The sequence below is a fragment of the Parambassis ranga genome, chromosome 24 (assembly GCF_900634625.1).
Source record: "Parambassis ranga chromosome 24, fParRan2.1, whole genome shotgun sequence".
Classification (NCBI taxonomy): Eukaryota; Metazoa; Chordata; class Actinopteri; family Ambassidae; genus Parambassis; species Parambassis ranga.
The window spans coordinates 6,073,108-6,089,510 of NC_041043.1; the positions used below are offsets into that span (position 1 = coordinate 6,073,108).

Genomic DNA, 16,403 nt, shown 5'->3' on the forward strand with positions numbered 1-16,403 from the left:
TGCTGGAAGAAAATCCCCACAAACATGTGGTTTATATTTATTAATTTGTGATGTTGTGATTTATATCACAGATTATTTAGTTCATTTTCTGATATTTCTATTGATCTAATTCTGACTTTTTTTGCTTAAACTGATATTGGTGAATGATGGTGAGATTATAAAATAATGGGGACCTGAGAGCCACGTTAACATCAGTAAGGATCAGGATTAGATTTTCGAATGAGAGGCCTATTGTATAGTAAACTAGGACGAACCACATAAACTGTGCATTATGTGAAGATTAGGCTAATTATGACTAGCACAACCTGCACTGTGTTTTCACCAAGAATCTGCCAAGTGCAAGTGTTGCTAAAATAACTCGAACTGACACCAGATTAAGGTTTCTTAAGAGACAACGAAGCAGCAAACACGTTAGCAACAACATAACAATTTACACAATACTGAATCGATCAAATTAAAAGACTAGTTTTAAGAATAGAATGTACTAATGAGCAGTTAGCTTAGCATAAAGACAGGATAGGATAATAAATCCCAAAAGACAACATGTTGTTACAATTGGTTGTTTTACATTTTTATAATGAAGAAAACAAACAAAACATAATATATATAGTATATATAGTAATAATATATAGTGAGCTTTCATCTGGGGTCCTACCATCATCTTGTTAATGATGTGGTCAGAGTGATCTGTGGATGGAATTTCATAATATTTTTTTTGACTCTTATGACACATCACAGGCTGATGGAGACATTCACCTTTGGTGGTCTTGAACAGGCCAGACTGACTTGAAGACCACCACCCAGGCTACTATAAGGTTTATTGACCTCTCTGTACACACACACAGCCTCGAGCACAGGCTAGTTAACAAAGAGCATTAATGCAAAGGATGGAGACATGGCTTACTGTATACCATCTAGTGCCACTACACCTACTGTCATTCTGCCAAGTCAGCTGAGGCAGTGCAGCCGTGACCTTTGACCCCAGAACTGAACAGAAGGGGGAAAGGTTATCAGTGTTGGGGTTTTTGGTTCTTAAAGTTACCTCTGCAGACAGTGCGAGGGGCCACACCTCAAGGAAGACTGCCTGAAGGGAAGATGTGCATGAAGCAACAGCGTCTGACCCTATCAAACACACACCCTCATCATCAGAGGGTTTTGTGTCATGTGACCGTGGTGGAGGAGCAAACAGTGCATGGTTGTTTACTCTGCTTATCAGCGGCATTGTAACAAGTAGAGGAACACACAAGCTAACCTCAGCAAATGACAAGAACCCTCCTGGTGGGTAAAAGGCAGAAAATGGAATAGATGTAACTAATTTTGACATAATGCAGGTCCTCCGAGCAGAAGTCTGCACTCTAACACTTATAGAAAGCACAATAATGAGGACAGATTATGAGATATTATATAAGATTACAAAGAAATCTCCCTTAACTCTCCTCTCTGATCTCATGTGCCATAAAAAGAGGCTTCTGCTCTATGGTAATGATCCCTTTTTGGAAGAAAACCCCCTGTCTTAGGTAAAACTATGACCTCCCTGCAAACACTGGCCAATAAATAACAGCTATAAATATCCATATGAATTATGACTGTGTCTGCCCATTTGTGACTGAGAGATAAGTCAACTTTTCATGTACTGTAAAGGTCCTTTAGGAGGTAAAAGATATAAGGTAACATGAGTGTGTGTGCTCACTGCATCTATGTATGTGTGTACGTGCTGTTTGATGTCTGTGTGTACGTCGTGTACGCACTCCCACTCTCACACTCAGACTCTGGTTAGTCCAAGCCAGCACCACATCAGTCCATCATCACAGATATGGCTTGTGGTTAGATAGCAGGTCTGGCGGCGCACAAGACATTTTGTCCACTCTGTCATGTTTACTTATAATGATAAGCTTTGATGGATTCCCCACAAACTATAGACGCCATAATGCACACACACACACAGACACACACCATCAAATTCACACACACACACACACACACACGCACCATCAAATTCACACACACACACACGCACCATCAAATTCACACACACACACACACACACACACACACACATGCCTGGGAACACACACACATCTAAGGTACACTCATCCATATAAATTCCAAATATTAGCTAGAAAAGCACATTTAGAAACACAGTCATTTATCTTCAGTGCACACAAACACGTGTATGAAGAGACACTTGAGTCTAAAGGTTAGAAAGTTGCTGTTTTTTTTTTGCTCAGACTTTGAAGAAAATCATCTTTTGAACAGCTGATGAATAAACGTTTTAAATGATTTAGGCAGACAGTTAATGTTTCATGGGCATAAGGCCAGAAAAGTGTCAAACGGAGGGAGTAGATGTGTTTAGAAATGGGTCCTGTGTGTGCTTTGAAAACGTAACAGTTTATACAAAGAGCAGGTTGGGAAAAAAAGAAAAACAGGAGCATTTTAAAAACCTGAGAAAATTCCCCATCTGGTCCAGGGCTGTCTCTGTCCCTGTGAGTGTGTTGGTCAGCCTGCACAGTGTTTCCACCGGGTCGGTTTACTTTAGCCTGGCATGTGGCCAGACCACTGACCGGCCCTCTGCAACTGTGCTGGACCAATTAAACAGGCTAATGAGGCCTGTGCTTATGATGTCAGCCAGAGGGCAGCGAAAGGAGGCATGGAGTCACCCAGCATGGCGGAGAGCTGAGAGGCCTTTTTAATGCATAGTTTCATACATTAAACATTAAGCTAACTGGACTAAACAGACATTTTGAGAGCTTCACATTTTTCTGATGTATCAGTGAATCAGTGGTCTGTCAGTCGGTAAAATCATTTCTGAATCTTTATGTGAATGAACAATCCAACAACAATAGTTGTAAAGCAAATACATGTATATTCTACATAAATAAAATAAATTTACATAAAATATAACAGCTATTATTAAGACAGTAACACACACAAACATTGTGGTATTCATGTGCATTAAGTATTTTAAGTTTTAAATGTCCATCAGATGCACAGAAATGGATTATTTCAGGTTTCAAGACATCCTTTTTAATCATTATATTTTAGTTTATTTTTTATTTAATTTTAACAACAATACACTCATATATACATTTGAGCAAATGATTTATATTTAAAATAATTTAAAATTATAATTAACCAATTAAAATGCAGTTTATATCCATGTTTTTGTTATTTACACAGCGACCTTTACATTTTTGGGTGTCAAATAATCTTACTCCATTTACACAAGGACAGAGGAAACTCAGAATTGTAAAGACTCATGAAGATGACTCATTGTGACAGAGAGGAGAAGTTCTTTGATGTTGTAGTGACACTTATTAACTATTTGTTGATCAATAACTCACTGAGGATATTCAACTGAAGAAGTAGAAAAGGCTATTTAAAGATATTAAAGTGTTTCAGGGCAGCTTACAGGTGACACATCATTCTGATGTGCTGCACTGATGTTGTCACCTTGATCATAGAGATTGAATATTTAAAAACAGAAGTTAAACACCTTTAAATGTCTTATTTCCTCCTTCTGTTTAGCCACTCACCTCCTTACATGTTTTTTAGTGCCTCTTTATACTGTCTTACACCAAAGTACACAAGCAGCCAAGCACTGATGAACTCTGGGGAGTGTGTGTCTGACAAAGAGTGTGAAAATAAAATGACAGCCAAAGGTGGGGGAGAAGAAATAAGTGATGCAAAAACAACGGTTTCCTTCTTTCGCTGATCCTTATTTTACATCTCACCCCTCCTCTCACTGTCAAGGACGCTCTTTTCCTCCTCCTACTTGCCCGGTCCAAGAAGAGGTCAGAGTCAGAGAGACAAACACACACACATATACACAAAGTGTTACAAATCTTCTCTGCCTTATCGAGGACAACACACTGATAAGTGTGTCTCCACTCCCCATCCGACAGATCCATCTCTGAAAACATCTGTGACACACATAGGAAAATGTGAAAATATATGTGTAGTAAAAGGCAGATTGATGATTCACTGTAAATGACTCAAACTCAGGGTTTAACAGAGGAACGCTGCTGTCTGAGGTACTTTCTGTTAGCTGTGTGTATTAATGTTGAGGAGTGAAAATGAACAAGGTTTAGATGACATGATGTGATGTGTGTGTGTGTTTGTATGCTTTGGGAGTGCTGCACCTGCATCTATTGATGTGAAACTTGCAAACTTCATCTGCAGCAGAAATCCATGCTGCACACACTCCCCACGCATCAAAACTTGCACCTACTGACCCGTAACGACACACAACATCATCATGACAAGCTGCTCCCCCGTTTGGGGCTAAATGCCCACTTAACCTATAATCTAAAGGAAATCATACTTTTTTTCATGTCTCATGGATTAATGCAAACCCTGACATGAAACTCTCAGTGTATTTAATGGAGACCCCCCCCTTCAGCTTTACCATCCATCAAAATGACAGATTAGTGTATTTTTCTGCCAAATAGGTGATGTGCAGGCCGACAGGAAGCCCGGGGAGTGGCTTTAATAGGCAGGAGGTTCAAAATATGTGTTGTGATTGCATAAATAAAGAGACTCTAATGGTTAATTTCTACTTAAAATAAGAAAAGTTTTTGTATGAGGTTGTTAACACATGAAGAAAAGGTCATGCCACGATAAGTTCACTCTAACAACACATGTTAGATTTCACATTTCATGGTTAGCAAACAAACTGCAGCTCCCTGTGCTGTGGGGAAATCTGAGGGGTGATGCAGCTGAGGAGGTTGAAGCTTCTGTTGATCAGCGTTTTCTGATTTGTGGAGGAGTGAGGTGTCCCCCACAAACAAACTGTCTCTTTTTAAGTCAAATTTGTTGCCAGCTGTGGTGTAACATGACATTAATATTAATATGATCTATTTTAAACTGTCATGCCTGTTGTCAATAACACTTGAAAGTTAATAACTTTAACATGGCTACCTTGAAAATCCTGCTTCCTAAATTTAAGAGATGTGGCTCATTGGATGCAATGATTATGGAATCCTTTTGTTTATTTTACAGAAGCACAAAATGGAAATTGTTGTAGGAAATATTGAAGTCATGTATCTGTCTGGTCTTAAATATACATCGTTTTATTGTGTCACTAAAAACCTCCATAATTAACAAATGTATGTCCTCACCTCTATGTGTTTCTGTGGTGGACGTGCGGGGCCACTGGGTGGAGGTGGGCTGGGTCCGTGGTTCCCACAGCCTGTGTGGAGGCAGCTTCTGCCGCGCTATCAGCCTCCGTCTCCGGCCCCCCAGCACCACCGGGCCCCCTGACGTCAGCCCTGGACTGATAACGGGGTCCACAGCTAAAACAGCAGAGGGTTGGAGATGGGGGGGGGGGGGGGGGGTTGGGGGGACTGGAGATGGAGGGATGAGGTGGAAGGAGAGAGGCCAGCAGTGAGGGAGGGAGGGAGGGAGGGAAAGGGGTTACACTAACAGAGCCAGCGGCGGATAAGACCCGCAGACAGATAAGACGGAGCAGAGTGTGGAGCCTCTTTTGTTTTCCAGTGCTCCTCCTGTCTGGTGGCATCTCCCTTCTCCTCCTTTCTTTCTCCATCTCACCATCTAATAAACCTTTTCCTCCATCATGCCTCCTCTCCTTGCAGATATATTCCCTCTGTTATCAGTCATGTGTGCTGCATGGAGGCACCCTTTCTCCTCTTGCTTCCTCATTGTGTTTTTGTTTTCTCTTACACAGGAGGTGTCCCCCTTTGACTGACAGGAGGAGACAGGTTTTGACACTGATGAAAGGGCCGCACATTTCTCATCCTCTCTTGATCACACACAGCATCTTTTATGTGATTTCTGCCTCGTCTAAAGTCTGAACTCTGAGTGAACCCTCCATCAGCACCAGAACCCATTATTTTGATGATGTCACCTCACCTTTACCTAACCTGAATCTTACCCCTCAAACAAACAGCTTTACCTTCACCTGCCACATCACACTGCAACTAAGCTCCATGTATGAGCATATTAAACACTGGCTGTGTGTGTGTGTGTGTGTGTTTGCTCTTTAGGCCTTTGCTAGCCAGCGGACTTTGGTCACTGCTTATCACAGGGAGAGGTCCTGGGATCCCTTGGTCTTCACTGCTAAAAATACACTCACTTAAGCTTGCATACACACTCTCAGTGTCACGGGGCACCCCACCACCAGGCTTCAAACTGACTAATATCCTCCCATCATCATCGGTCAGTAACTAATTGTGCAGATGAAGTCAAACACTCACCAAACTCCATCAAAATCTTAACAACGCCCAGGAGTGGAATTTCAAATATTAGTACATGAGTATAAAATAAATATCAGTAGCTTTACATACAGCAGAGACCGTCGGGACAAAAGACGGGCTCTGATAATTGAATTCTTATCATCTGTAACAGAGTGTTGTGTGATGTGTTTGCACTGCTCTTCAAACCGTGTGAATCAAGAGTCCAATCCAACACTCGAGCTCGCCACATATGAGAACCGGCAACTGAGGGGTTAATAATTTATTCAAAAACACACTCCTGGTTAATGGTGAGGGTGTGTGTGTGTGTGTGTGTGTTAATCTGAGAGAGGGATGATTTGTGCCATCTTGCTGTGAAAGCTTGTGTCTCTCTGCTGTGACTCTCTGACCTTACCTGGGCAAACACTCTTAATCCACAAGCACAACATGCAGATACCTTAGAACAACACACACACACACACAAGGTAGCCACACACACACTTTTAAGTCTTTGCCCCAGCCAAGACAGGGACAGTTTTTCTGGTGCCTGCTTCACACACACACACACACACACAATAATTATGATTCCTAAAACTGAGAAACCCAGAAGTGTGATTTGGATAAGACATAAAATGACAAATGTGTTGTGAACTTATATAAATATAATGTATAGCTATCAATACAAAGATGCCACTTGTTGACTTGTTGATCACAGCTGTGAGCAGCTGTGTAAAACTGTTTTCTACAGCATAACGTCCAAACACCAACCTGCCTGAGGTATCTCGCCACATTGAGGGGGATGTCATAAGCACCACACAAAGGAGCTGGAGATTGCAACAGGGCAGTGCTAGGCTAACAACAAATGGTTGCTAACTAAGAGCTGCATTTATTTCAGCAGCTCTGCTTCTTATGAAGTTGAATTGATGGCAGACAGGACTCTACACTGACTCACTGTCACATCTTGTGGTATTACAGCTTGCTTACAGAATGTCAGAGAAGATATTACTTCACACTCTGCTTAAACATTTGAAGCAAACACCAAATACTAAACCTTTAAAACTACAACACTTTAAAACAAGGCTGGCAACTCCACATACAGAGCAGTTCTGGCTCAAATACTCGTTTATCACATGTTTTAGGTTATATAAAAAAAATAATAAAAACATTTTTTTCTCATCTTTTGGATCATTTTTTTAATATGGTGTGTATCTTTAAACAGTAGAGGCATAATTGAGATATTTATGAGCCCACTGGAGCAAAGATTGATTTGCACTGTTTCATTGTTATCATTATCACATGAGTGGACATCAGCCTGATCAGATAAAAGCAGACAAACAGGTGACGTCACCACGAGCAGATGCTGAAAGATGAAAGGCCCTTCACAAAAAGAACGAAGACTTTCTGCTTACTTTGCAGAACTAAATGCTAATGACCAATACTACAAAACTGAGAGACGTCTGTGGGTCTGCATGTGTGTGTGTGTGTGTGCCACTGGTCCCATATCAACCCTCCTTCTGTGTTTTCCTGCTTTTCCATTTGAAGTGCTCTTCCTGGAGCCAGGAGTCTCCTTGCCTCGATGTGTGTGTGTGTGTGTGTGTGTGTGTGTGTGTGTGTGTGTGTGTGTGTGTGAGGAAGAAGGGCCAAAGTAAGTCACTGACCCTAAATGATTGAGTCTTTGCCCCAGCCAAGACGGGGACAGTTTTCCTGGTGCCTGCTTCAGACACACACACACACACTTCTGTCCAACACATACCACCATCTCTATCTTTTCTCTCACACAACACCTCCTCATTCATACACACTGACAGCAAACACACACACACACGGGTGCACACAATCATCGTTACAAACACACACACACAGTTTACATGGGCTCTGGCCTCTGTCACTGTCAGTGCTGCAGAGTGGCATGTGCACCCACACAATGACTACACTGTACAATAACAACAGAGAGGATGAGCTGTGCTGCATGTTTTTTTTTTGGTATTTTAGTAAACTTTTCACCCTTCATGTTGTCAGATTAGACTTCAGGGTGTAGCAGCCTGTAGAAATACTTCACATTTACATCCATAGATTTTTTTTTATTATCTCACCGTTTCCACATAAGAACAGAGCATTCGGAGTCCATACATTAACCAGAGCCATAAAAGCATGAATCATCTGTGGTGCTATACTCTCAGGTTAACAGACCCACGCCTTGATATTATTAGCCGGCAATTGGTGGCTGCGTTATCAGCCTGCAGTTACACATTGATGACAGTTCCCCATTTCCACTGAGGCAATATTGCACTGTTTGCCTTGACTTGTACAAGAGGGGGTGGGGAAGAGAAGCAATATGACAAATACTGAAAGATTATTAATGTTTCAGAAGATGCACAGATAGATAGATAGATAGATAGATAGATAGATAGATAGATAGATAGATAGATAGATAGATAGATAGATAGATAGATAGATAGATAGATAGATAGTCACAGTGGACTTAATTTTTGGCAGTTGTTTAGAACAATGAGCTATAGAACACATAATCAAACACTTTAAACCTCTTCATTGGTGTAACTGCCCCCCCCCCCTTTATTGTCCTGTGTAGAATTCATAACTCAATGAGCGCCTGTCAGTGGGAAGTGGCTGCACAATGAAATGGCCTCGTGTGTTTACGACCGCCGGTGTTGATGACAGGTATAAATCTGTCCTCATCAGGACAACAGCCGCCGGAAATTTCCGACTATATAGCTGCGCAATTATTTAGGTTTGTTATGACAATAAAACAAATCTGTATGGATATGGATCACGTGACAACAAATCTGAACAAACCAGCAGCACACCGTCCAGGTCAAACATGCTATAATTAAAGCAATGATCCTTATATAACACGATAGCTCCCCCTTTCATGCTGCTTCAATCACTTCTATTAACGACCACTAATTTTTTTAAAGAGAAATGTATTAATTATTTAAAGAAACATAACACCTGCAACATCAACGTGCACAAAATCGTTTAATCAATTATGTTTTAATGTGATGAATAATTAAAACACTTGAACTAGAATTCCCGTTTTAAAGTTTAAAACGTATAATTGAAAGAACAAATCGAACATTTCATGTAAAAATAAAATAAAATGAAAGTTGGAGTTAATGTACGGAGCAGAAAAAAAACTTTTTTTTTAATATTGCAAAGGTCTATAACTTGCAGATATTACATTCCTAGAAATAAAAACGGCTCCTCTTGTTTTTCAAAAGGTCATAAATTCTTCTAAAATAATTCTAATAAAAATTACAAAAAAACTTGAATCGGCTTTGTGATAAAATAGAAAAGCTAACTAAACTAAAATAGACCTACATTAATTAGAAATAAAATCGTCTCGACTATTATCGAATTAGCTTCATTAAAATATTTCTATATTTTTTTCACATAAATACAGGGAGGGTGAGTGAGTGAGCGAGTGAGAGACACAGAGAGAGAGAGAGGGAGCGACGATAACAGCTGGATCTTGATCACAAGTCTAACTCTCTCTCACTCCTCCTCCTCTCTTCGCTCCTGAGTCCTCTCTCCAGCGTTTGTTTGTAATTTTCTGCAGGTTTCTGCCGCTTTGCTTCACTTTACAGCAGATCAGATTTTAACACGCATCCAGAGGGCTCTTTAAATCACGCTTTCTCAGTAACATGCGGTAACATGCGCGCGTAACTCTGCCTACACTGTCATTTATCCATTCTATCAACACGGATGTCCAGCTTCCAGGAGAGGACATGTACCAGGGAATAATGACAACCAACCACGGACCCCCTTCCTATGAAGCCGGATTTCTCCACAATCACTCGGCCGGCACCTCTCCTGTTTACGTGCCCACCACCCGGGTCGTCACCCCCATGATTCCGGCTTTGCCTTACCTCCAGACGCCCGGTGCGTCGCAGCAGAGCAGCCCCGTGTCTAGCCACTCTGCGTGGGCACAGCCGGGCGCAGACTCGGTGCCCTCATACAATCACTCCCCGGTGTCTCCGCGCTTCACCTTCTCCACCAGCCCGCCTCTGTCCTCCGGTGTGGCCACGGCCCGGGAGACGACGGTTTCCTACAACAGCCCGCTGAACATCTCTGCAAACGGAAGGGAGCACTACGGAGCCCGGGGCCTCAGCGGGTCCTATCACAGCGCCTATCCGGCATACATGAGCCCAAATATGGGTGGAACGTGGCCGGCGCCCCCCTTTGATAGTCCGGTTCTTCACGGCCTCCAGACCGGCGCTGCTCCGGGCACAACACGACACCCAAACATAGGTGAGCACCGGGAACAACAATATGTAAAAACTCAGAAAGAAGATTTTTCTGTTTTTCAGTTCAGTTTAAAAACTGAAAAAGATTTTATCGAGCAGATCTGACACATTAACAATCATTTGATTTATTAATAATCAGCCTTCAGGCATCACATCAAGCATCCAAAGGCCGTAAAAAGGACAATCTGCATGTGCTCGAAAGAATTTCCCAAAAAATATAAAGGACCTGAATATAATCAAAAATATGTAATAAATCAAGGTTTGTTGTGTTAAATTATTGATTTACGTTAAAATGGCCCCGAACACAATATTGGGTATAAACACAAATGCACCAGGGGCCTTTTAAAAATCTAACACCAGACTTTCGTCATTTCATTTATTTTATAGGCTATATACTACATTTTATATTTAAAGGTTTTGTTTTGTTTTTTAAAATTCAAAATTTTAGCTTCACTTGTGATTAAATTATATTGCAGCACACAAGCTGCATTTCTTTTATCGTTTAATTTCAATTAACTGCAATTAATGATTATATTAATGACGTAAGAACTTTATTTTTGTTGCTCTTTTGAAAAACAGGTTAATGGCTATATGTCTCTGGATCAAAGTTGTTTTTATTATTATCCAAATTAGAAAAAAAAAGTAAAAAAATAAAGTTCTCCAGCCTGTTGGATCATTAAAGTGCCCAGATGGCTGCTTCAGCTGTTTATCATATATGTAATTAATATACTATAACAAACATGTGTCTGTGACTGCAAGATAGCTGTGATAGAAATTAATATTTAACAGAAGGTGAATTGATAAAGGGAGTTTATGGGGATTGTGGTTTATGAGTCGTGTTTGGCCTTACAGATCAGGTCAGATTTGTTTGATTTGAAGGAGAATCTCAAGAGCCTTTTCTCTTCAGGGAGGACACAGAGAATGTCTTATAAGAGCTTTAATGTGACTTTAACCTGAGACGCCTCCACCTGAAGCTCTGACCGCTGTGTGCCCCTGTGCTGGATGTGAATTTGCCCTGCAGCGTACTCTGGACCATATGGATGACAGGGATTTCACAACGTGTTCATTTTGCTTAGGCTGTCAGTTTTTCAGTGGCTGCATCTTGCACCCTCTGTAGTCTGCGTTATTAATCAGTGGTGTTTGTTTGACCTGCTGCAGGCTGACAGAGCGTGCTCATTCATCATCTTTTCCTGTAGTATATATTCAATTCAGTATCATATAACTTAATCAGTGACCTAACAGCTGATTGCTTCCTAAATTTGAATCATTACCTTCTCCTACTGTCTGCATGTTAGTAAGCTGTGATCCTGGCAGTGATTGAGCTTCTCCCCACTCATTGATGAAGAGACGATAACAGTGTGAAAGATAAATCATTAATCCACTCTGACCACTCATCACAGTCAACTTAAATATAAAGTTTAAAGAATCTCACTCAAAAGTTCTATTTAGCATCATGCCATATAATTCAGAAGACACTTATATAAAAATATTTATAAATTAGAAACAATAATTAAATGCCAAAATAACAGTTGATTGATTATTGATTATTTATCGGAATAAAAATATGTTGGAGAAAAAGTTAATCAGCACTTCTGGTATAATTATGAGTTTTCATCTCCATAATATCATTTGAGTGTAATATGTAATTTATAAAACAATTAAGAAAAAAAATCTGTCTGACCTGTTTAATGAGTTTAATGGATACATTTAAAAATTGATAACATAATATGTTACAAATAGATATTATGTAATTTCTCTTCAGTTACAATATGGAATAAAAAGCCAAATAATAACTGCTAGAAAAACATTCAGCCTGGCATTTGTATAAATATTAAAACAATAAATTAAAGGATCACTTTGCTATTTTCAGCAATACAGCCTTAGTATTAATTATCAACAAATGGAAAATTATTTGCAGAAATAATAATAAATAATACCACATGTTAATAATTAATCATTTAAATTTTTTTATAGCCTCTATTACTGTAAAATATAAAAAGCAAATTATTTTCTCTGTTTAAATTCAAATGGAAATACTTTAAATTTTATTTCTAAATTTATTTATTTATTATTTTACTACTTTACTAACTATATGCCCAAAAATGGCATAGAGCTGCATTTGATTACTGTAGTATTGGTGCTGTGTGTAGTGTAAATGTACATTTTGAGATTGGGACATTGGTACATTTTGGTCAATTCCTACATTAAGTGATGTAATGTGAAATATAGTGTTCCAGAAAAAGTACGTGTCTGTATAAAGGTAAAGTACGGAGTATTAGTGCAGTTATCTTGTTATCAGTAACTGTTCCCCTGTGACATTTTAAACACACTCTGTGCACACGAACAGTCTTCTTATGTCACATCCGAATGAAGCTTTTACTTCCATTTTCACCTCTGGCCTCCTGAAGTGTTTGTGTGGCTGTAGCCTGATGAAGACGAACACAGACATTTATACAGTGGAAAAAATAAACCTCCGTTTAGACAGAGGCGCTCGCTGCAGTATTTCTTTTGTGTATTGTCTCATGCTGTGTTGTGTTGGCTACAATTGCTGCTGTGCTCAAGGTTAGCTCGCCCTGGCTCTCAGCCTTGAGGAGGCCTGTGTGAGGGAGGAACAGATGTAGGCCAGGTTCATGCTATCTGAAGAAGAGTAATTATGCACTCTGGAGTGATTAAAAACTCATTATGAGGTGATTTAAATGTGACGTTTACAGTTATTTATCAGCCACATGTTTCACTGGTTTGTGTGGAAAAAAGAGAAGTCAAGCTGTCACCTCCAGATTGATGTCTGCTATCCTGAATGGCTAAGTGGTTCTTGGGAGATACTCTGTTATGTGTCAGATGAGAAAGTGGAGATTACATTTATCAGATGTCACACTATCATAGTCAAAGAGAAGGAGAGAGATGTGATGGACACAGAGTCGGTATTTGAATATGATGGAGCTCCGTTCCATCTCTATTTCCAGCCGACTTTTATCTCAAGAGGAGCCGTGAGATAAGGGGGGATTCCAGGCTGCTGTTGTGCAGGCCCACAGGTCTGCAGACTGCGCCTCCTGCTGGCCATTGCATGCCACTGCAGTGTTTGACTGTTGTCTTATCATATTTCACTTTTGTCTTATCAGATTTGTTTGATGACTTTGCTGAGGGACGAGAGTGTGTGAACTGTGGGGCCATGTCCACCCCCCTCTGGAGGCGGGATGGTACGGGTCACTACCTGTGTAACGCTTGCGGCCTGTACCACAAGATGAATGGCATCAACCGACCTCTTATCAAACCCCAAAGACGGCTGGTGGGTGACAGCACAGCTCTTCATCTTCTGCTTCATCAGCTCAGACTTAAGAGAAACAAAAACCCTTAATTCTCTTCATTCACTGATGTGCTTTATCTCCTGCAGTCTGCATCAAGGAGAGTGGGCCTGTCCTGCACCAACTGTCACACCACCACCACCACCTTGTGGCGGCGAAACGCAGAGGGAGAGCCAGTCTGTAACGCCTGTGGGCTCTACATGAAACTCCACGGGGTAAGATGAAGAAGACAACAAAACCATTTGATACATGCACAGTTTCAAGGCCTCATGCAATCAGATCTGATGTCTCTTATATAAAAAACATACTGCACTAAATGTCACTACACATCAGAGTCTGGCCCAACAATGACAAAAGAGTTATCCCTGGACCATAAAGTCTAGATAATTCATCAGGGCTGTAGGTGTTAAAGACAGATGTTAAACTAAATTCTGTCTTGTTGCCATGTTTAATTAAGGGTTTGTTCTTTGTCTTGGTGTCTTTACAGGTCCCACGACCTCTGGCTATGAAGAAAGAAGGGATCCAGACCCGAAAACGTAAACCAAAGAACCTCAACAAGTCCCAAACAGGTGAGCTCTAAAAACACCAGACTGCATGCACAGGAAGTACATGTAAAAAACTATAGTTACACTGTTAGCGTAATTTAAAATCATCTTGTTTTGGATTACCTGCAGGGACTCCAGGCAGTGAGGGGACTCCAGTTACGCCCAGCAGCACTCCTCGAGCCTCCACCACCACCCCCACCACCACCACCAGAGAGGAGGCTCGTCAGATAAAGACAGAACCAGACAATCAGAGCTTGTACACACACCACAGCGCACACACACAGGTAAGACACTGTGACTGTCTCAGAGGGAGGAAATAGTCAAAAGATTCCTGCACATATCTTTCTTTCTGCTTATCTCCAGATCGCAGCCCTACCAGCCTACATGGCAGCTCAGGGAGGCGCCCTTCCTCTCAAGATGTCACCTGGGGGACACAGTGGGTCCTCTGGCTCTAAAGCTGAGCCCTGGAACAGCTTAATTCTGGCTTAAGAAGACCCACACACCAACATCTCAAAAACCTCAAAAAAATCTCTGCTCCTCCACACGGAGCAGAGATCTGACCCAGAAGCTACAGATGAGCTCTTTATACTGCACAGATGCTGTGTGAAGAGTCAGAGCAGTCAAGGGCTGAATGAAGCTTGTGTCAGAAAGCACAGCAGTGATTAGCACACATCAAAAGCAGCAATATAATTTAATCACAACAGTAATGGTCAGACTTTTTCTATTGTATTTTCTTCATTGTAATGATTCACATATGATAAAAGAAAGAATAGACATAAACAAATATGACAGCAAATTTATTTAAATAATCAGTTCACACAAATACAAAAAATACACTATGATTTCACACTTACCCTTGCAGTATACACCATCATCCTATAATAGTTTATGTACTTTTGTTTCTGGTGCCAAAGGCTTTTTTAAATAGTGTTCCAAAAGTTGTAAACACACACTGTTTATGAACTGATCCTTTAAATACGTACAAAAATGTGATAAATCCTGAAGAAGCACAGTTGAAACTTTAAAAAAAAAATATTATTATGAATGATGACCTGTCCAGGGTGTAGCTACCCCTCTCACCCACACATAGCTGGGTCAGGCTATGTGTGATGATGGATGGATTATTTATGATGGCTCTATTTCCATCTAATGTCTCAGTTAACCATCACTCCTTTATGTGAACTTCTGCACACAAAAACAGGATCACAGATCCAACCTCTCTAAATGGAACGTAGCCCTTCTTAGTGTTATCGATCACACCTGTGCTTTTCACTGTAAATAAAAAAAAGGTCTGCTGGTATCAAATACAGGCATTTAAGTGAAATTAAAATTTAGACCAATCAAAAGCATTCCGTACTGTAATGAAACATCCATCACTCCTCAAGATGATGTTCAGTAAACATGATTAATAGCTTCCTGTTGTTTCTGGATCACTTTAACTATGTGGGTCTTTGTCCTTGTGAATTTTAAAAACATACATGTCAGCAATGACATCGCTTACTTAGTACAATAAACTACCTATGCAACAAGAATGTTGCACACGATGAATGTGATGTGGATGGCTCCCCCTGCTGACAGGAGCACAGGTATTATTAATATTATTATTATAAAAAGATTATTTTTTAATACATCCTATTTGCCACACTTTCCGCTAGTATTTATTATTATAGGCTTGGTCTGAACCCATTTTATCATCCAGTTATCAGTATCATATGAAGGTTGTACAGCTATACTTAACACTTGTGACAAGCAAAATGTGGGAAACTGCCAAATGTAATTAAAAAAACAAACATATGAGCTTATTTGTAAAAAAAACTCCACTCCAGTATAATTATATACTACATCCTTTGTGACATATTGTAGTAAAGACACAGACTAATAAAGACATTTTGACATAATATAAATGTATAATGTGAAGGTGGTGTTATTCATTCTGTTGTATACATCACAATCCAATCTTTTTTGTTTCTGCTGGTAGACCAGACTCAGTGTGTTATCACACTGAGTGTGATGAGTGTTGATCAGACTGTATTTAAGACTACATTAGTGACCTCTTGTGGTCATGTGAGTACCTGCTGGCAGGTCTGACATGGGATTTGTCAC

At 40.3% G+C, this 16,403-nt stretch overlaps 1 protein-coding gene across 1 annotated transcript; it reads left to right on the top strand.

The window, feature by feature from the left end:
• The first annotated feature begins 9,676 nt into the window (after window positions 1–9,676).
• gata4 (GATA binding protein 4) lies at window positions 9,677–16,170 on the top strand. Its single transcript, XM_028396573.1, has 6 exons — window positions 9,677–10,457; window positions 13,573–13,739; window positions 13,845–13,970; window positions 14,243–14,324; window positions 14,430–14,584; window positions 14,664–16,170. The coding sequence occupies exons 1-6, from the start codon at window positions 9,935–9,937 to the stop codon at window positions 14,787–14,789; spliced, it is 1,179 nt and encodes a 392-aa protein (XP_028252374.1). The 5' UTR covers window positions 9,677–9,934; the 3' UTR covers window positions 14,790–16,170.
• The last annotated feature ends 233 nt before the right edge of the window (window positions 16,171–16,403 follow it).